A 20,924-nucleotide genomic window follows, 5' to 3' on the forward strand; every position below is an offset into this window, starting at 1 on the left:
TAATGTCTCTCCTCGCATAGCTGCTCATGTGCATGGAGAACAGATGTGTTGGGGGTTATGGGAGACCGCTGAAGTGTCTGGGTTGGGAAGGAAGAGCTCCCAGCGGGTGGAGGGCTTGACCTGTGCCTGTTTCAGACCCCTGTAAGCTTTGGCCTTGAGATCCCAGAGCAGAGACAAGAGTTAACCCTCCTTTCCCCAAATGAAGGTGTCGACTGAAGGTAACTGAGTTGCTATGTCAGTTTATTGGAGATGCAAGACTAAAACTAGGATGAAAGTTGCTGACAAAATATAAGATCATTAGAAATAAACCCCTGCTTCCCCTTTTTCTTAGGGTTAATGTACTTACGCTAGCAGTTCAGTGTGCTAGGTACTGGACAGCTAGGAAGGTAATTGATGCCGGTCCCATGCGTTTAAGGTTGGATTTGGATCCCAGTGAACAAGATAGTAGAGAAGCTTTGTGTCCTAGAGCCAGATATGTGGATGGATCGGTCCCTTTCATACCTGACAGTGGACTCTGGCCCCCAGACTCTTCAGTTAAGATGATGTTTATGGCAACAGATGAACCAGGCCATTAAAAACCCAGAAGGAAATGGAAAGTAGAGGATCGGTTTCAAAACAGGTAATGCAAGTACATAAGCAAACTGCCTTCAAACAGCAACAGCCCTTGAAGTCTATCAAATAATCAGTGAAATCGGTGCAATGTGTAGGGAAACTGCAAGCTAGGCAATTTTGGGGGAGTTCTGCTCATGCCAGGAGTGTATGTGTAATCTAAAAGTCTGGCTGATTAAACTAGGTTGATCCGGGGTGGGAACTGCTAAGACAACTGGGATGGATAATAAAGCTCTAATGAAAATGCTGTTAGGTAGAAGGTGCCCTCTCTCACACCTCATTTTTAATCCTTGAACCTGTAGGAGTGGAAAGACCAGGGAACTACACCAAAGGCATCTTGTTTTAACTACATAATGGGAGTGATGAGGGGGATTTTAGCTCTCCTTGCTCCTAGATTCCCTAGCAGAAATAGAAAAACTCTTGACCATAGAAAAGCCCTCTGCTTTTTGTATCCCCATGGATGGAAAATGAGTGTGCAGCCTGGGGGAGCTGAGTGCGCACAATCTGGCTCTGGCCTGGCTGTTGTTGTGTGTTGGCAGAAAGGTGTGCATGTTGCTTTGTTGCCAGCCTTGCCATTTATCCACAGCTCTTTACATGCTGCTCCTGGCTGACTTGGTCACAGACACCACCTTCGTGTGGGAGCTCCTCGTGCTCCTGCTGCTAACGCCATTGTTGCAGCTCACCACTGTGCCGCAGACCCCCTTGCTGCTGGTCCAGCACGCGTTGCTGTTGGCTGACACGTGGGCACATGCAAAGTCAGGCTCTGGGCCATCGGTGAGACCTCCCTGTGAATACAAAGCAGCTGCAAAAGGTAGAGCAAAGCTGAGTTTCAGCTTAGGGAATTCCCTGGAGAAAAGGCAGAAGATGCCCGAGTTTGGTAGAAGGTGAAGACTCCAACTTACAGATGTTGATGGGGAAGCCTTCTTCTGTACAGAGCCTGTAGAGAATGGGAAAAGGTTGCACATTATCAATCTATCTTCAAATGTGAGCACAAACCTCTCTTGCCTGTCTCTCACTGTTTGGAGGCAGTGGGACTGGCTGTTTGGGTGGGTTTGCACTGGTGGAGGTCTGTTAGGACTGGTGGGAAGAACTGATCTGTATCAGGACTGGCACAGATGACTTGTTTTTTCCTTTCAGCATGTAAAGTAGCTCGTGCAGGGTCTGTCACTCACCTGTTCTCCTCTCCTTCCAGCAGTTTCCTAAAGGTGATGATCTCGACGTCCAGGCCCAGCTTGACCTTCATGAGCTCCTGGTACTCATGGAGTTGCTGCGCGAAGTCTGCCTTGCTCTGCTGCAGGGCTGCCTGCACCTCAGAGAGTTTGTGCTTCGCATCCTTGACGGCTGTTTCCCCACGCTGCTCAGCATCGGCCACCGAAGCTTCCAGCTTGCAGCACTGCAAGGAGCAAGACATGGTCAGTCTTAGCTGTCTCTTGCTGTCTTCAAGTGTAATGAGTTTAAAGTCTGGCTGTGCATTCAGCCCGGCAGTAAGATGGACACGTGGTCCCCTCTGGCAGGTGTTTGAGGGAGCTGGACGTGCAGTTTCCGTGCTCCCTTATGTTGCTCGAAGGGGATGGGATGCTGTAACCGCATCTGCCTTCAGGTACTGTGTGAGTTGGGCTGTAATGCAGCTCTAGTTGGAGCAGCAGAGTCCCAGCTCATGAACACCCTTTGCAAGGTGTTTGTTTAATTTAGTTGTGGGAGCTCGCGGGAACAGCAATTCACACTCTGCGCTGCTGAAACTACCAGGCCTGGCTGTGCTCACCCGGTCCTTGGCGATCCTGACTTCTCTGTTCAGTCTCTGGACTATCCGTGTCAGCTCAGCTATCTTGGTTTTTGTCTCTCGCAGGCTGTTAGCGTTTCTGCCTGCAGTCACTCGCAGCTCCTCAAACTAAAAAAGCCCAAAAGACATCATTACATATCCCCAAACCACATGCTTTGAGTTAAATGAGAGCAAATCAGGAAAATGGGGGATGTTTCTCTGGGTCTGAAATTGGTCTGAAGAGAGAGACTGCACCCAAGCCCTCTCTCTGCCAGGCTTTCTCACCTTGTTTTCATACCAGGCTTGTGCTTCTGCCCGGCTCCTGCGGGCAGTGTCCTCATACTGAGCCTTGACATCTGCAACGACACCATCCAAGTCGAGATCTCGGCTGTTGTTCATCTGCACCACCATCGAAGTGTCTGAGATCTGGGTCCGCAGCCGGTGGATTTCCTGGCCGACGACATGGGGTTTGAGCTGGTCAGATAGATGCTGGTCCTGCTCTGCTCCCAGTCCAGCCCCGAGCTGGTGTGCCACCCACGCTGTGCAACTCTGTCCCCCTTTGCAATGAGCAAGCAGAGATGACGTGCCAAGTCTCACCGTTCACCGCAGGGGATGACCACTGCCCTGCGTTACCCCTTCTTCCTCTGTCCTTTGGGATAAGCAACTTCAAAATCCAGCAGGGAAATGCAAATGATGGCTGGAGCAATAGGGAAGCTTCTTACCTCTTCGTAGAACGTTCTCAGGAATTCAACCTTTTCTTTCAGGCTTTCCACCTTGGCCTCCAGCTCTGCTTTGTTTAAGAAAAAACAGTCCGCGTCCTGGAGACGCATTGGGGATAGAAGAAGGAAGTTTGTTAGTGAGAGCAACAAAGGACTCAGGGCTACCCTTGGGGTGAGGGACTTTCAGAGCCGGTACCGTGACCGTGCGCCAGCTCCCAATTACAGTTGCTGCTGATTTGAGTTCAAGCAAACCCAAGCACGAGCTCCTGCTTGTACTTGTTTTACGTGCTGCTTTTGGGGAATAAATCACCGCGTGCACCCCAAAGACCTGAACCCAGAGAGGAGAGTTCAAACGGCCCCTTGCTCACCTTCTTCAGGGCAACAAACTCATTCTCGGTGCCTGTCCGCTGGCTGCATTTGTCCTTGTACCTGTATGGGAAAATGGAGGATTTTGAGTTCAGCGCAATTACATCTTTCTTTGGGTTTCTACAGGTCTTCTTTCAAGAGGTGAAACTCCTGATTTTTTTTCCTTCTCCCCAAACAATGTTTTGGGATGCTTTGTTCTTGTTTTGTAGCCCATGGGAAAGCAACCTTGTTTTCAGAGGGGTTTTTGTGTCTTTACAAATTTGCAGAGGTCAAATGAAAACGGTTCTGCTACAACAGCGAATAGGTGCTGAACATTTCTAAATGTTCCATGTTTCCCCGAATTAGGAAGGAGAGAAAGAGAACCTGGAAGAGCGACATCCTCCATTTCCTCCATCTCTTTAAATTGGGACCTTATTTTATGTATTGAGATCATGGTAGATCTCTCCATCTACATACTGGTTCTCTGGAAACCGGTTACTACCACAAAAAGTTCATGGTCTCTGCCCGTTTACAAATCTTGAACAACATTTTGAGCCCTGCACTCGCATTTCTCTGTTTTTTACTTACATTTTCTTGTTGGTTTCCAAAACCTGCTGTGCTGCTTTCAGGTCTGTTTCTAACTTGTCTCTGTTGTACCTCAGTAATTCCAGCTGCTTCTTCAAGTTACCAATAGAAGCCTCTAACATGGGGGTGATGGTATTCCTGCAGTGTTTTTGACCCTGCAGAAAACTCCACTTGGTCTCCAGCACCTTGTTCTGTTGTTCCAGCAATCGAACCTGAATCCCAGAAAGCAAAATAGGAACCAAGATGAGGATTAAGAGAGAGCCAGCGTCCCTGCAACAGCAGTGAAACGTGTGTTCCTGTTCTTGGTACGTGTGAATGCAGCATTTCCTCCTCCAACGTGCTTTTGTGCATAGGCGGCTTCTGGGCCGCCCATGTGGAAACGCACAAAAAACTAATCACTTCCAGAAAGGAGAGATCCGCAAAAAATTGGGGATGTGTGGAGACGAATGGGAAGGAGCTGGAAGGCTGATGAAACCAGTTTTAGCTTGTTGCGTGCCTGCAGTCAGGCCTAAAGATCAGAGCAACAGTGCCTGTACACTGAGGCTTCCCCACTGGCTCGTAAACACCTTGGTGCTCAACTGGCGCCCTTATGCAAGTTGCCCTCGATGTCTGCAATGAGTTGTCTTACACGGATTCCTTGTCCTTTCTGTGCTAGACACCTCACTGGGGCTCTACTGCCTGCAAACTGGAGCTGGGGAGGGGTTCTCAGCTCACCTTGTCAATGAAAGAAGCAAATTTGTTGTTCAGGGTCTTGATCTGCTCCTTCTCTTGGTGCTTCACCGTTTGCACGTTGGGATCGAGTTCCAGTTTGAGTGGTTGGAGCAGTTGCTCATTGATGGTGATGGGTGTGATAGCGCATGGCCTGGAGACTCCACCAACCCGGTAGCCAAATCCAGCACCTCTGTAGCCAAACCCTGTGCCAGCTGCACCAAAGCCATATCCACGTCTCGAAGGAGGAAACCTTCCAACAGCTATTCTGGGCCTGGAACATGCCGTACCGTCAAGACTTCTGCTGCTGAAGTAACCCAAACCACGGTAACCCATGCCACCACCCCACTGACAGGAGGCAGTGCTGAAACTACATCGATTCCTGGGAAGAGCTACAGAGGAAGAGCCAAAATTCCTGACAGCATGGCTGGAGCTGATGCTGTAGGACATGGTTGCTGGTGGGAGAGGGATTGGTGCAGGTGATGTGCTGGGAGCAGATTCCAAGGTGCAGTTCCCTCTGACCATGGTGGAGCACCTCTTCCTTTTATTTGCGTGGAAAATGGGGCGAGGCTGGATGAAACTTCCACAAAATGTTTATGATGCAAAGAATGTGAACTACTTAGCATATATTGTGCTTGCCAACAGAGAAAGCAGCAGCATATTTGCCCCATGAAGGTTTGAAGAATGCTGTTAAGTCAGAGGGGCAGTATTTAAGTCTTGTGTAATAGCAACAAAAATTAGGGGACTTGTGCTGGGTGAATTGTTTCCAGGGGACTTGGTAAAAATTGCATGTTCCTCTTTTTATAGGTTGGATGAAGTGGAGCTGAGACTTTGAAAATGCGAAATGCATTTCTATCAAAGGAGATCTTTATGTTTTGCTGGTACATCAGCTTGCAAGTAAGAGCTTTGAAGGAGAAAGTTTTTATTAAACAGCAGGTTGAATCACAATCAATAATAAATGTGAATTTGCTGAGAATTAATGAACAAAGTCTTGCAGGCAGGTTAGTGGTAAATGACCACGTTTGGTTCTGCCTATAAAAAGGCAGCGTGTTTTAATGCCAGGGAAACGTCTGTGGGGCCAAATCTGTTTCTCAAGGTGATTTTTCTGCAGGTTGCCAATATGAGTGTTTTCCAACATGGTAATTTATTTGGGGGAATTGCTGATTAGGTTTGAAATTGAAAACGATGCTTGGAACATGGTAGCTTTTACAGACACTCTTATTGGCCAAATCCTCAGAAAACTGGCGTCTCCTCATCCCTCAGCTTGAAGGTTGGGTTCCCACCTGGTTTGGCCAGGGCCAGGCTTGGTCCTTCACCTCCTACGTTGGGCGGGTGCCCTCATTGTGGCGTCAGGGCTCAGACTCTTCCTGGCTTTGCTGTTCACACGCGCATGGAAGGGAAGGGAAGGGATGGGATGGGATGTCATTGGAAGGCCAGGGATAGCGTTGGTGCCCGCGTCACTGTGTGGGAGGGCGGTGTGTTTTGTAGGGGTAGGGTGGAAGTTTCAAACTAATGATTTTGTTTTGTTTACTGCATTTCTTTCCTCTTCCCTGTTCAGTGGTTGGTTACAATTACAAGCCAAAATTACCAGCTTTGCTGTAGGGATCTGGGAGCTCTTGGACACTTTGGCTCACAGGCATGCTTAGGGGAGCGCGGCATGAGAAAATCCAGAGTTAATCTGGTGATTGTCCTCGATCCTCATGTGTCAGACCATGTTGCTCCAGCCTGTTGTATTTTATGGCTCTCTGGCTGCATCTCTTCTTTCCACATTGTCATCCTAGGAAATGCTTTCTGCGTTTGATGAGACAACTGACCCCAATTGCAACTGTACAGCAGTTTTGGACAGAAATGTGAGGACAGGGGTTGCAGGATGCTGGGCTTGCAGGGAGCCTGACCCAAAGGGAGAGAGGGACAGGAGATAAAGCTGCAGGTTCTCCAATGCAACAGGGAAAGACAGTTGGATTGGTCATTGAACTGACCCAAAAAAAACCCCAAATGTTGTGAACTACCTCAGTTAAACCAAATAGTTCAAATTGGGTTGAGCATGTTGGGAGTGAGAAATGTTGGTGCTACTTTTTTTTTTTTTAATGGAAAAAATCTCAATTAAAAAAAAAAAGGTTTTGTTTCAGGAAAACTTTTGATGGGAGAATTCCTTCTCTTCCAGCCTACCACAGGTTTCAGAGCAGGAAAATTCCCCTGGTTTCCTTCCTGTTCTCGTGATCTCTCACATCCCGGCTGCATTCACACAGTCTGGCTGTAGCCATTTTTAGCAGATCTGTCGTACCACAGTGATTTTTCAGCCCCCAGGGAGTTTCCGTCCCCCTTTTCACCCTCATTTTAGGGGATTAGGTCCAGGGGTATGATGTTCACTGAGTGATGGACACGGGAAGAGCCTGGTGGGCGAGATGTGATCTGATCTCCTCGCACCCCTCCCTGTTCCCATGGACCAGCTCTGCACTCCACATTTTCCCAAAGCCACTGGATCTCCTTGGGGACTCTAATGAGAGATGGCCTCAGCCTTGATTTGAGTTTGGGTTTGTTTGTTGGTTTTTTTGGTTTAAAGACATAATCTTTGTTCATGCAAGGTCTTCCATTTGGGGGAAGACCTAAGTGCTTGAGTGCATTAGCAGCTTTTGACTTTGTAAGACATTTGGGTCCATAAATACTGGAAAGTGCTTTGAAAAGTGTCACAGCCTAGGACATCAGGTCTCAGTGGGATTTACTGCAATTACAGAGGTGATGGCTCATCAGGCAGACTGTCAAAGGTGGTTGTGGGTTAGATGTGTTACTGTTTCTTCCTTGCAAGCATCCTGCAGGGTTGTACCAGCACCCACCTGCTCTCTTCTCCCTCCAGCAGCTTCCTGTAGGTCGTGATCTCAATGTCCAGGGCCAGCTTGACGTTCATGAGCTCCTGGTACTCACGGGCCATGTCCCGCTTTGCTTTCTGCAGGGATACCTCTAGCTCGGAGAGTTTGCACTTTGCATCCTCAACAACCACTTCCCAGTGCTCCTCAGCTTCAGCAATGGCTCCTTCCAGTTTGCGTCTCTGCAGGTAGGAGATTTTCATTGCTGCCGCTTATTTGCATGTGCTTTGAATAGTTCAGAGCTCTTGAATCTGCTTGTCTGCATATTCATCCACCTGCACTTTGTTATGTTTTCAGACTCTATAGGTAAACCTCTAACTCTAGAACAACTCTCTCTGCCTTGCTGAAATTTTGGTGTATGCGTTGTCTTCTTAGTGCAGGTCTCTGCTGACGGTAGTTGAGTTATTAGTCGTAATAGACCATTTTTCTCTGTACTCTGGATTACAGGCGAGTCATAGAGTTGAGCAGCTGACATGTATTTCATCAAAACTGCCTTTATTGGTCCTTTGCTCTAGCGGAGGAGTTTTAAAAAGCCACAACCTGGGAATTGTGATTGGCATTCTTGCCCCTGAGTCATTCTTACCTGGGCTTTGGTGTTTTCACGTTCTCCAGTCAGTCTCTGAATCACTCGATTCAACTCCACAATTTCATTCTTTGTGTTACGCAAGCTGTTGTCGTGTTTGCCTGTGGTTTCTTTCAGTTCCTTATATGGAGGAGAGAGAAAACGCAATGAAAATAAATACCAGAGTGAGGAGATGAGTCAGTAGTCAAACCTTCTATGTGATTCTGGGGCCGCGGTCCCGGACCTTGAGGTTTAAGGCAAAAACCTTTGTCACCGGGGGACACAAATGACTCATTTACACAGTAGCAGCTCTGTGTGTGAAGACATTGACTGAGGATGTATCACACGAAGGGAGAACACAGCAGGTGGCTAAGAAAGCAGAACTTTAAAAAGCCTATTCAACCCAAATTAGGAAGTCTGAAGAAGCAGAGCCCGTAGCCGAAGTGGGGCATAGCTACTTTTGTGAGCATCCATCAAGACTCACCTTGCTGTAGTACCAGGACTCTGTATCAGCCCGGCTTCTTTTGGCAATGTCATCTTATTGAGCTTTGACATCATCACTGATGTCATCCATATTCAGGCTTCAGCTGTTGTCCATTTGCAGAGTAACAGAGGTGTCCGAAATGGACCATGCTATTGAATTGTTTCACTCTCTTATCCTCTTGGGCAGAAGACAAAAAATGACCAGACACAGAGAAGAGAATGAAAGGTTTCCACCAGTTGGGGTATACAAACATCCCAAATGAACAAGCTCAGCTAAAACTGACTCACTTAAGGTGGGATTCAACTCCTTTAATTAAATCTTCCCAAAAGTTGGACTTTAGGTCCCTCTAGAGTCTCTGGAGAGAGAGAGGCAGTCTCGCCCTCTCTTTCCAGCAATATTGGCTGCTGTTCATACTAAAAGCCTGGAATAAGTGTTTGAATTGGTTTGAAATGCTCTTAACTTTTTCAGCGTAACAAATTCATTCTCTGCACATGTTTGCCAATTGGTTTCCTCTTCATACCTGCAAGGAGAAGAAAAAAGATCACTTTGCTCCTCGTGATTCAGCTTAAGCAAGAATATGACTGTAATATTCCTCTACCACCTCCAAATGCTCAAGCTCAGCATGGAAACCAACTGCCGATGCAAGTCATACACGTGTACATCTGGAGGAGATCTTGCATCTTGTGCAGCCTTTGCTGTCCGAAAATTAGATAAGATCAGTTCTAGCCCTAGTTTTAGAGCTTTTATCTTTTTTAAAAATTAGTTTTTCTTGTAATCTTCCATGATACTCTGCATGATGCTCCATTCTGTTTCCAGCTTGGCTCTGTTGCTTTCCAGAACATGCAGCTGCCTCTTCAAGTTGCCAATATAAGTTGCAGACATTGGCTTGATGTTGCTTCTGTAACACTTTTGTTCCTATAGAAATCTCCGTTTGGTCTCCGGCACCTTGTTCTATGCCTCCAAGAACAGGACTTGATACCCAGTAGTAAAGCAGTCAAAGTGTAGTGATTTGTTATACTGGTGACACAGAAATGAACAATTATGGTCCCAGAGTTGGCAAATTGAGGGAGAAAATCTGTGAGTTATTCAGGATAGTATCAGGTGAATGGAGAGGGCATGCGTTTAAAATCTGTCGAACAGCGTCTTCTCTTAAGAAGGTTCTTCAGAAAAATGTATTGGTTGTTACTGTGCAAAAAGCACCGAGTTAGACTCGGCACTGGAGTAGAGTGGGGTAAGTCAGAGGTAATTCAACAGAAGTTAGGGTTCAAGTGTATAAAAATGGGACATTAGAATCAGCTTCTCTGCATGTAACAGCAAAGCTTGACTGTCATTTGCAATAAGACTGCTTTACACCACTCTTGGAGCGTGAAAATACCTTCCTGCCTCCACTGAAGGCTCTTTTTTACTATAAGGTGGTGCAAAATGTCCTCCTCATAAAACCCAAGCAGGTCCTTACTGCAAAGTCAGGCTGCGAGTTTTGACTGCAGTTGCTAGTAAGCAGTTTGGCAAACGCATTCCTTGCGTCGGATGTGCCGTACGGCGGATTGTTATGGCTCTGCGCCTGCAGTGCCCGTTGAGCCAGGCGTCTGTCGCCTTGTCAATAAAAAATGCAAATTTGTTGTTGAGGGTCTTGCTCTGCTCCTTTTCCTGGTGCTTCATAGACTGAAGGTTTGGGTCCATCTCCAGCTTGAGCAGCCGGAGCAGACGCTCATTGACTGCGACCTTGGCAATGGGTGTGCAGACCCCCGAAGCTCCACCGATCCTGCAGCCAAAGCCAGAACCTCCGTAGCCCAACCCTGTGCTTGAGGGGCTATGGCCATATCGCAGGAGGTGACAGCCTCTGATCACTAGTTTGGGCTTCCAGCCTGCGTTGCCACCAACGTTTCTGCTGCTGAAGTGTCCCAGCACAGGGTACCCCACACCACCACCTCCCCAGCACGAGATGTGCTGACACTGTGTCTCTTCGTGCTTCTTGGGATCACCACAGAGCAAGAGCTGAAACTCCTCGTGCCCCCAACTCCGGAGCAGACACGGTACGATTGGCAAGATGTTGAGATCAGGTCGAAGGGGGATGAAGGAGAGGGAGAAGCTGAATGCAGGAGCAGGAGGCAATACACGTGAGTTAACCTGGCCAGAAACCCTCTGCAATGAGAAGCAGAGCTTTCACCCTTTTGTGTCCCAGGAAAACAGGTTTTGGCTGCACAACCAGCCCCAAAAGACCATTTTTAAAGATGTTTATGAGCTTAGGTTGTTTGGTAATATCACACTTGTCTCTTTTGCTGAATAGTGACCTGAGCTGCTTTTAAGTGCACACCTATCGTTGAGTTATAGGCTGCATTTCTAATTTGAATGGGAGGGAATCCCTGGTCCCATAAAAAAATGCATTTACAAACCTCCCTTTTTTTGTAGTAAGCATGAAAGAGAGAAGCAGAACCAATCTTTTGATGTTTGCAGGGCACTGGGAGGGAGGGATTGCTTTCTTTTACATGTGGGAAAAGAAGAATCTGAGTTAAACTCTTGGGAATATTCTAGGGATCCAAACACTGGAGCTGATTTGGTTTGGTATTACATTAGCCTTTAGCCACAGTTGCTCCTTTTGTTATCCTAATTCCATAATTTACTCCTTTCTTTCGTTCATTTGACCTCTGTAATTTTATTGGCCTTAAGTACAATCTTTTAATTCCCTCGGGACTGGAGATGGACCCGTGCAAGCATATTTCTTGGCGGTAGGGCTCTGCTGGTCTGTAACTGCAAGCAGAAAAGAGGTGCAGCAAAGGGGGGTGAGTGCAGGAGGAAGCAGTGAAAGGTTTTTCCAGCTCAGACCTTTGCACCAGCCAGGGAAAAAAACAAAGGCAAAGGTTGAATACATGGAGGTGGTCTCTCATGTTACTTCTCTCTTCCACCGAGTGCCCTGAAGGAGGGAGTCTGTTGTTTTCCCTAGTTTTGGGGGGAGTGTGACTGACACTGGTCAGATTGACACCTCTCGTCTTACTGCTTGCAGAAGTGTCCTCCATGGGGAGTAGCTTAGAAGAGAACTGGGCTTGGTCATTCCTTTCTGGTGAAATTGTTTGGCAAATCCCTGTGAATGTATTTACTTTTTTAGCAAAGGAGGTGGATTCAGAGTGACAAAGATGCAGGAAGGGCAGATAAGTCTTTCCTAGAAAATGAAATAGGTGATTTTCAGTCCCATCTTTGCTGAAATACCAAAAAGGCTGTGTGCCATGGGTGGGAACCCTCTTAATTCTTTTGCCTCCAGTGGGATAACACTGAGGGCTTAGCCCTGAAAATCTCAGCCTTTTCTAAAGGCTTTTATGTGATTTTCTTGGCATACATCGTGGCCTGAGAACATGTTCTGCTCCATGAAGAGGATCAGAGAGAAGTTCATGCTTGCAAGCCTGAAAGTTGGCTTGCCTTGTTTAGCTGCACGACTTTTTAGGGTAAAGCTGTGTGGGAGTTGTATGTGCTAAGCACTTTTTGGGAGTCAGCCTAAAAGGAGTTCCAAGAGCTCAGCATCTTTCATGATTGGGCCCTGGATGCTGGAAAACAGCTGCTACATGTGATAGTTGGCATCTTCCATGAAATGGAAGAAGTCATGTTGGCTTCTTCTCTCGCTTTCTCTCTCTTGGGTTTTTAATTAGAGACCTGAGCAGAGCTCAGTACTGCCAGCTTGTCTGAGCCAGCCCGGCTTCGATCTGCTGACCCAACAAAAACCTCAGCTCAGGAGCATCTGACTGCCCTGGGATCGCATCCTTGTTTAGCACGGGGCCTGATGGCTCTGTTGGCCGCTTTGGAGAGGGGATGGAGACAAATCCCTCCTGTTTCCCCTGCGCAAGCTGCAGGTCTGGAACCGGCCTTTCCAGAAGTTGATGCGTGGGATCCATCTTTCCTGACTTTAAAACACCTTTTGGAGTGCTCCTGCAACGCAGACATCTTCAGCCAACTGCCTGGAGGTCTTTCAGTCCCACAGAGGGAGAGGGAACGAATTGTTTGATCCAAAAGTGTCTGTTTCTGTCCTTTGGCTGGCTTGGATGTAGGTGTTTATGGCCAGGTGAAACCATCCCCACCTTCTGGTCTTGCTCTGATGGCTGTGCAACTTGGAAGACCTCCCAAAGTGCTTGGGTACTGCCGCTCTGTGACCCCTCAGTGTTCCCCCTCCTCTCCAGGACTGAGATGGGGAGGAGGAGGATATGGGAAAGCTCCAAGTGACAGCCAGTGCCTATGGCAAACCTTCTAAACCTTGTTCTAAAATTACCCTTTTAGGTGAATTTCATAATGGCACAGAAACCCCACATTGCTCATGATAAATTTGATTGCAGTTTATTGAAGAAATTTCATAAAACTCGTACAGTCAATGGGAGCAGAAGATGAGAGGAAATGAGCTAGTTACATTTTGGCATATAATTCTCCAACCCTCCTCTTTGCCTCCCTCTCCCTTCTATAAAAAGAGAAGAAGGGGGAAAAAAAAAAAAGCTAAGAACAAAGGCACTAAAGCAGAGATGTTTTTCCAGGTTATGTAAAATCTGTGTTACCAAAGCCTGCTGTTCCTCTTTGTTGTTTTTCCTGTATTTTTAACCCCTGTCTCTACTTTAAGCTCACTCTGGCTGGTGGAAAGGAGAATGGTTTGCTGCTGGGATAGGGTCTAGCAACCTGTAGGTTACATGGTCTTTTGGCTTAAATTATACGTACTGGGTGGGTGAGGAATTAGACGTTATAGAGAGCCAACCCCTTTCACCTATGGAAAATGAAGGCTGCATTTTTGGATTTAGGAAGAGCGAGAGAGCCCTGGAGTGAAACGACAGCAATTCAAGAGGAATTGGGAAACAGAGCAAGTGCCTCTATATTGAGAGGGGCTTCATTTTCAATTCTTCAAGCCTTTGGAGAGAGCAAGCCCAGGAGTGGGGAGCAGGGTTGATTAGGAGGGAACACAAAAGCCTGTGGTCTCAACACACCTTCTGCTTTCTACCATAAGCAGCTGAAGGGACGTGTTCTGCTTTCACGTATGCTGGTATAAATCCAAGTCCTGCATCTACTCTGGATTTGCACCAGGGCACTGGAGCAAAAGGAAGCCCTGGGAAGCTGCAAGCTGAGCTCTAATGATGGCACCCATTAATGGGAAGGTTGATTACTCATTGACAAGCAGCACTGGGCAGCTAGGTGAGGCTTTATGCAGAGGATTAATTGGACTTGGAGAGGCATCTCTCCCAAGCCAATAAGTAGCACAGGGAATATGTTTTCCCCTAATGGGAAGGTGATAAGCGTGGCTTTTTGGATGGTGTTGAAAGGTTTTGTGCTGACAGCAGGAGATGGTGCTCAACCCCTTCTGCTCCAGGTGAGCCAGGTGCTGCTGCGACTTAGCTCCGATAGCTCTTCTTGGTGGTGCTTTTCGATACAAACCTCATGCTCGAGCTGCTTCCCCCACCGGAGCTGAATCCCGCAGCCAGGCAGCTCCCGCTGCTGGAGCTGGCACCGCTTCCCCCCATGCTGAGCCTGTTGCTGATGCCTGACCCCAGCCCCAGCGTGTTCCCACCGCTGTAGCTGCTCCCGGATGAGACCACAGCTGTGATGGGAAGCCATGGGTAGAGGGTTAGTTTGTTTGGAATTTGTACGAAGGGATTTCAACCTTTAGTTTCACACATTCATGGTTTTTCTTGGACAGTCTACCACTGCCTGTATTTCACACATCTTACTCCCCGGCTTTTCTTCGTATCCTGTAGCAGAGCTGGCCTTTGACATCTGAGTCTCCCAGGGACAGGCTCAGTGTACAAAACCTTTCAAGTTCAGAGCTGGCCAGAGAAAAGAGGTGTCAGGCTCTTTGCCTCCCCAGTCCCGCAGAGCACTGCAAAACCCTAATATACTCCATTTTTGTGCTGGTAACTACTAGCTGCATAGCTCATTTTCATTGTCTTATCCTCAGCTCCAGATACATTTAAGGAATAACTCAATGAATAGTCAATCTATGGCTTAAGAGCTAGATTACTTACAAATATTCACTGCACCAACGCCTTCTCCAGCCAGCCTGAAAGAAAGAGAGGACAGAGAAGGAAGGGCTTGTTATTTAGGACAATTTCAAGCAACAGTTTGGCACCAGGACTTTGGATTAACAGAATGGTCTAGAGTGTTAAAGGTCTGATGATGAGTGTCTGACAGTAATTGAAATAACACCCGTAACTGTGTAGGATAGGAGGGTGCTTTCTCTTCAGGTTTTTGTGGCCCTTCCCTCTCTTATTGCAAGGCAAATCTGAAAACATCTACAGGATTGGACATTATTTGGTTTGCAAGGGGAGCCACCCACCTGCTCTCCTCTCCCTCCAGCAGCTTCCTGTAGGTCGCGATCTCAATGTCCAGAGCCAGCTTGACGTTCATGAGCTCCTGGTACTCGCGGAGCTGCCGGGCCAGGTCTGCCTTGGCCTGTTGCAGAGCATCTTCCAGCTCAGCCAGTTTGGCCCTGGCATCCTTGACGGCCATCTCCCCACGCTGCTCGGCATCCGCGATGGCTGTCTGCAAACTGGTGCACTGCAAGAAGTGGAAATAGCTCTGGTGACTGCTCAGTAGGTTTGGACCTCGATTTCCAGGCATCCTTGCAAGGGTAGAGCAAGGTGGTGGAGATGGAGGTGCCCCTGTGTTTGGAGGGATCCTGTGCACCATACCTGTTTCTTTACACTATCAATTTCCGAGTGGAGCCGCTGGATCATGCGGTTCATCTCTGAGATCTCCATCTTGGTGTTGTGGAGGTCGTCCCCGTGCCGGCCAGCTGTGAGCTGCAGCTCCTCGTACTGAGATGGGCAGGGAGATGAGACACCAAGGCACAGTCAGATCTGGGCAGGAGCTTGAACTCATTGGTAGAGATTGACCCTGCTCTGATCCTCTCTTGACTGGGTCTCCTGTCTCTTTCTGTACTCAATCCAAGCTCTTCCTTGTGAGCTTTAACATATTTCCTTCCTCCCTCTATCTCCTTATGCTTTGTCTTTTGTTGTCAAAATGGCATTTTCATGTGTCAAAGAAACTAAATGAAATCCTATCCAAATCGATTTGATTTTACACCCTACTCCCCTCTGCTCTCTCCTTGCGCTCTCCAGTATAAAATAGCCTTTGGGAAATGCTAAACAAAAATTTTCTTAGCTCACCTGGTTAATTTTCACATCCTCACCTTGCTTTGGTACCAGGACTCAGCCTCTGCCCGGCTCCTGTTGGCAATGTCCTCGTACTGCGCTTTGACCTCAGCAATGATGCTGTTCAGGTCCAGATTTCGGTTGTTGTCCATGGACAGGACCACAGAGGTGTCGGAGATCTGTGACTGCATCTGAGACAGCTCCTGTAAGTCAAACAAATTCGTTCTCAGTCCCAAATGTTCACCCTTGTGCTCGTCTCAGAGATGATGTGTAGTAGAGGGGTAGGGATGGAGGGGAACTGCAGCTCCAAACATCTCTCTCAGGCTGGTTCAATCTGGTTGCTACAAGGAAATTGGGGAAATAGCAGAACTGAGGAAATTTGGGAAATTCTTACTGCTTCGTAAAGGGCTCGCAGGAAGTTAATCTCATCTGTCAGTGCATCCACCTTGGTCCCCAGGTCCACCTTGTTCACATAGGCAGCATCTGCATCCTGGAACCGTGACAAAAGAGGTAGTGAACCAAACCATGCCTATCTGCATCCTTGTACAAAGACTAATTGTCATTTCATACAAACCTTTGGAGACAAACCAGAACTGAAGACTTTCTTGACCTCTGTGCCTTTGAACAGAGCCAAGAGTGAATTTGTTTGCTCCCTCCACCTTTTTTTTGGGGGGGAGGGAGGGATGATGTCCATAAATCTAAGCAACTTTTGACATGTCAGAAGCCACTGAATTTCCCTTTTCTTGCTAGTGCAGAGACAGATATTTTGGACAGTGCTTGAAATAGTGGAAGTTTTTCCTGCGGTTGGGACCAGGGGAGCTGTGGAGGGTGGGAATGAATCCAGAAAGGCTGGCTGCAGAAGAGCCAGAGCATCTGGTGGAATGACTACAAGGTATGGATGACCTAGATCTGATCTGGTACCTGGGGGACCAGGACTCACCTGAATTTTGGATGAGGGGCTTGAAACAAGAACGAGCTATTGCCAAGGACTGACACATTGGCACAATTGGGTGTTTCTGCTTCAAGGAGGGATGACTACGCGTTTGCTAAGTGCTTTGGCCAACTTGGCACTGCCGGATAAAAAGGGTTATTTGCATTCAAATGCGTTTTGCTTTTTAAAAGTGTGTCCCTTCTTTGTTGTTGGCACCTCACCTTCTTGAGCAAAACGAAGTCATTCTCTGCAGTTGTGCGCTTGTTGATCTCCTCTTCGTACCTGTTGGGAAGGGGACGTGAGCATCCCTTTACAGCTTCCATACTGCAACCCACCCCGTCCACCGTGGGCGTATGGAAATCCCTCCTCCACACATTCATTGTAGGGTGCTTGTGGAGAGACTAAAGAGTCTGTTCCCAGGGGCATTTACCACCGATGTGTAGGTCTTTGGTGGAAACAACAAACGTAGCTACCTAATAACGCCATGTCCTTGCTATGTCAGTGCGTATGTTATACGTAGCATTATTAGATATATATATATCTCTCACCAATTATGATAGAAAGGCAGCACCCTTGGGCTAGATGGTGGGAGGAGACCATCTAGAAAAGCTGCAGGCCTTCAGTAAAGGCACGTTTTATCCTCCCAGAAGTTTTCGCTGTGAATGAGAGCCTTGTACTCTCTAAATTTTTCTCAGGCCGGGAGGGCTGGGTGGAGCCGTAGCTGAGCTCATCGCCACCACGCCTGGGTTAGTCAGAAGAGCTGGGATCTCTGACGCCAGCTCCCGCAGTGGCTTCAGGAGGGCTGGGGATGGCTGGGGAGGAGGGAGGATGATGGCCTGGGCAAGGAGAGCCAAGGTCTGGATCAGCAGCAGTGCGCAGTCCCACTCTTGGGAAGGGATAAAAACCAGCAGTAGCCATGGACTGATGCCCAGCTCAAATGAAATGATTATATGGGGGAGATGAAAGACAGGAGTTCAAAGGAAGGAATCCATGCAGCTAATGAAACCTTAGCCTTTCATGACCCTTTCATGAGGGAAGATTTCTACATATCGAGAATATCCAACCCTTAAAATCATTTCCATTAAAGCAAAGTCCTAGCCTGTATATAGTTTTATGGGTCTCTAAGCTCTTAGCCACATAGAAGAGGAAAACTAATTTGGCATTTGTCTAATTTCTAATTGCAGTATGGATTAGTATTTGACTCAGAAGAGCAAAGCATTAGGAAGAAATCCTTGGGATCCACAAAGTTTAAAATAAATAAAGGTAAGAAGAACAAATTCCTAGGAAACGGGGACAGAAGCAGTGACGTCCTTTTGGTAGGCGTAGGCATTGTTGCCACAATGCAAGGTGATGGTCCCTGCCCAGCAATGTGTATGATGTAATTGAACTTTTGCCCAAAGATTCCCTGATCTGGAGCCAGAAGGAATATTTGCCACTTTGTCAGATACAGGCAGAGTATTAAAGTCTGAACCTCTTCTACGATGTGACCTTTGGTTGTCAAAGGATTTCTTGTCTGAAGTCATTGTGCACCCAAGGGTCTTTCCTCAGCTGAGCAATCTCTGTTGCTGCTTTGCTGCTCCAGACTGTGCTAATGTTGGACATTGCTTTTCAAAATTTAAAATTGCTTTCACCACAGACCTGCAACGAGAACAGGAGGAGGACACTCTCTGACCCGGTTAATCCGTAGCAGTATTGTGCTTACAACTGGGATTCATCTCAAGTCAGCTGCCTGGAATTTGGCTATTTTGGCCCTCTTTGGAATTTCTTCTGTAGGTGATGGAGAAAGATATTTCTCTCTGGAATGTCATTTCTCACATCCTAAAATGAATTAAGGAAATCCGATGGCTGATTTGTAAAACCCTGAGGTCTTACATGGCCAAACTGACCCAGGACAGAATTATTTTCTCTGTTAAACGTTTCTTTTCTGAAGGCACAGAGAACTATAAAAAAAGAAGTCTCAAAGTAGACCGTGGATGATGATTTCTCTTCCCCAAGGCAGTCGTTTCTGTTCCGATGCTACTTTTGGGCTAGAGGCACTGTTGGTGAAGGTGGCAGAAAGTGTCAGACACATGATCTCCCAAGAAAGGGAGAGCGGAGGGTTTTTGGCAGAATGCGCGTGTCCTGGTTTTGAATTGCAGCCTGCACCTAGCTCTCATCTCTCGTTTTTCTGGTTCCAGATTGACAATTTAAGCTTCTTACTTATTCACATCCATTAAGCAGAGTATCCCTTGTGGGCATGGTAGCAGACACTAGCGCTTGATAGATGTTTTTCCAAAGTACAAAGAGTGGATGAGAGAAGGAACTCCTCCTCCTGACAGCCTAAAGAGTCCAAGACCTGAGCTGAAACCCTCGCCCAAGATTTCAGTGACTTTCCATGGGGTGGAAGCTAACTCTTGACTTTCAGAAATGCTAAAATATCCAATACATTGATATTAGGGGACATTATAATAATTAAAATTAAAAAAAAGAAAACCAAAGAAAACCACTTAAAGACACATTTAAATTTAATCTTTCTTAGACAATTTTTCTCTCCTGGAAAGGAACCCCCATCAGTAAGAAATACAAGTGTTCAGAATGCTCAATAGTCTTGTTAAGATTCAGGTTTTATCCTGGTCTGTATTAAAATGACTATGCAGGAGCTGAAACCATTTGGAAAGCTTAATCTCTGAGTAGACTAAGTTTTTGAGAAGCTGCTCCTGAACTCCTGTGGATGGCCGATCTGAGCCTTTTGCAACATTTAGAAAGTTCACCTGTCCCTGCAAAAAATTGCATACGTCTTGCAAGGGGTAGAGTGCTGCTGCCATTAATACAGCAGCTAAAGTGAGGGGAACTGAGTCCCTTTAGTCCTTTCTGAGGTCTCACAGTTTTGGGGTTGCCTTGGGTCTTTTAACTCATCCAGGAAGAAGACAGAGTGGGGGAAAAAACTGGACGGATTTCTTTCTCTGTGTGTTGCTTACCTGATCTTGAAGTCTTCAACAGCATCCTGCATAGCCTTCAGCTCCGAGCTGAGCTGCAGCCGATCCCCTCCTAGAGCCTCGAGCTGTCTCCTCATGTTGCTGATGTATGCGTCAAACATAGGTTCAAGGTTATTTTTCACAATTTTTTGGTCTTTCAAGAGGCTCCATTTGGTCTCCAGTACTTTATTTTGTTGCTCCAGGAACCGCACCTGAAACCCATCAGAACAATTTAAATCATTTGGGATCAACTCAAAACCTGCCTTGCTTTTCATGAGATGGGAGCTTTAACATGAGGGGTTTTTTTGCTTTGCTTCATGTAATTTAGAGTGGGCTTTAGAGAGGTATATCATCAAAAGATCATTGGTAGGAAGATTTGGAAACCAGGAGCAATATTCAACTGCAAAAAAAATAATTTGCACCACATGCAGACCGTCTATAGAGCTCTGACAAAATGAGCTATGTAGACAGTCTGGATATGGAGGTAACAAGCTGGACAAAATCCGTAACTCTGTGCATGAAGGATTTACAAGTAAATATTTAATGTTGAGAGCAATCCTGATCCTACTCTACAGGCAATGACAAACATGCCAGGCTGGATGAAGTGGAACACGTCTTACCTTGTCAATGAAGGAGGCAAATTTGTTGTTGAGGGATTTGATCTGGTCCTTCTCCTCCTGCCGCACTCTCTGCATGTTGGGGTCAATCTCCAAGTTAAGAGGTACCAAGAGGTGTTGGTTGACCATGACCTCTTGAATACCTCCAGGGCCACATCCTCCTCCAAACCCAAACCCAGCTCCACCAACTCTATATGCCAACCCGCCATGACCTGACCCATAACTGTATCCTGATCTAGCAGAACAATACCCTCCGCTCATGGAAATCCTCTTGCTTGCCCCTAGATTGTGAAGGCTCCTGCTGCCAAAACCACCGTTGATCTGTCCCATGCCTCCGCCACTGCTGCGGGACATGGACATGGAGCTGAAGCTGCTTCGGTTAACAGGCATAGTGGCAGAAGCAGTGCTGAAACTGCTCTCTGAAAGTGAGTTCTCTTGACCTAATGCCGACTGACTTCTGTGCAATTGTTCGCCGGTGGCAAGAGCAGAGGACAATGAGGTGAGATGGCAGGTGAGTAGAAATCTTTAAGAGTTTGGATCAGGAGTCCCCCTCTGCCTTTTATCCTCTTGGAGAGCTGGGCTTGTCCGCAGAGGACTGCAGCTCAGCTGACTGAGCTAATTGGTTTGGTATGCTGGCACGTGGCCACCTTTCCCAACCCGTTAATCACCAGACTCGCT

The 20,924-nt window shown here is 47.1% G+C and overlaps 2 protein-coding genes, 1 long non-coding RNA gene and 2 pseudogenes across 3 annotated transcripts in view; 1 reads left to right on the top strand and 4 right to left on the bottom strand.

Moving 5' to 3' along the window:
- LOC142598639 (uncharacterized) overlaps positions 1–20,924 on the top strand; it is a 31,705-nt gene that overhangs the window by 1,818 nt on the left and 8,963 nt on the right. The window contains exons 2-5 of the long non-coding RNA XR_012832698.1: positions 416–619; positions 1,805–2,021; positions 15,799–15,949; positions 20,532–20,757. This is a non-coding gene — a long non-coding RNA (uncharacterized LOC142598639). The remainder of the gene's footprint in view (positions 1–415; positions 620–1,804; positions 2,022–15,798; positions 15,950–20,531; positions 20,758–20,924) is intronic.
- On the bottom strand, positions 613–5,228 carry LOC104635195 (keratin, type II cytoskeletal cochleal-like). The gene is made up of 9 exons (XM_010301917.2): positions 4,732–5,228; positions 4,021–4,229; positions 3,456–3,516; positions 3,091–3,186; positions 2,654–2,818; positions 2,372–2,497; positions 1,782–2,002; positions 1,512–1,546; positions 613–1,411 (listed from the first exon to the last, which is right to left on the bottom strand). Exons 1-9 carry the CDS (start codon positions 5,173–5,175, stop codon positions 1,200–1,202), a joined length of 1,569 nt encoding a protein of 522 aa, XP_010300219.2. The 5' UTR covers positions 5,176–5,228; the 3' UTR covers positions 613–1,199.
- Positions 7,435–8,888, bottom strand: LOC104635196 (keratin, type II cytoskeletal cochleal-like; annotated as a pseudogene).
- LOC142598591 (keratin, type II cuticular Hb4-like) lies at positions 9,044–12,020 on the bottom strand (annotated as a pseudogene).
- LOC104635190 (keratin, type II cytoskeletal 6A) lies at positions 12,945–20,651 on the bottom strand. Its single transcript, XM_075737686.1, has 9 exons — positions 20,250–20,651; positions 19,633–19,841; positions 16,897–16,957; positions 16,139–16,234; positions 15,783–15,947; positions 15,283–15,408; positions 14,928–15,148; positions 14,617–14,651; positions 12,945–14,192 (listed from the first exon to the last, which is right to left on the bottom strand). Exons 1-9 carry the CDS (start codon positions 20,634–20,636, stop codon positions 13,987–13,989), a joined length of 1,506 nt encoding a protein of 501 aa, XP_075593801.1. The 5' UTR covers positions 20,637–20,651; the 3' UTR covers positions 12,945–13,986.

This window comes from Balearica regulorum, chromosome 29 (assembly GCF_011004875.1).
Source record: "Balearica regulorum gibbericeps isolate bBalReg1 chromosome 29, bBalReg1.pri, whole genome shotgun sequence".
NCBI classification, from domain to species: domain Eukaryota; kingdom Metazoa; phylum Chordata; class Aves; order Gruiformes; family Gruidae; genus Balearica; species Balearica regulorum.

Coding starts and splice junctions, on each gene's coding strand:
- LOC104635195 (XM_010301917.2), bottom strand. CDS start 5,175: ATGTCCTACAGCATCAGCTCCAGCCATGCTGTCAGGAATTTTGGCTCT. Junction 3,517..4,020: donor TTGGAAACCAACAAGAAAAT/GTAAGTAAAAAA, acceptor TTTCCCATACAG/GTACAAGGACAAATGCAGCC. Junction 1,547..1,781: donor CTGGAAGGAGAGGAGAACAG/GTGAGTGACAGA, acceptor CATTCTCTACAG/GCTCTGTACAGAAGAAGGCT.
- LOC104635190 (XM_075737686.1), bottom strand. CDS start 20,636: ATGCCTGTTAACCGAAGCAGCTTCAGCTCCATGTCCATGTCCCGCAGC. Junction 15,948..16,138: donor TGCGAGCCCTTTACGAAGCA/GTAAGAATTTCC, acceptor TTTGACTTACAG/GAGCTGTCTCAGATGCAGTC. Junction 15,149..15,282: donor TTGATAGTGTAAAGAAACAG/GTATGGTGCACA, acceptor CACTTCTTGCAG/TGCACCAGTTTGCAGACAGC.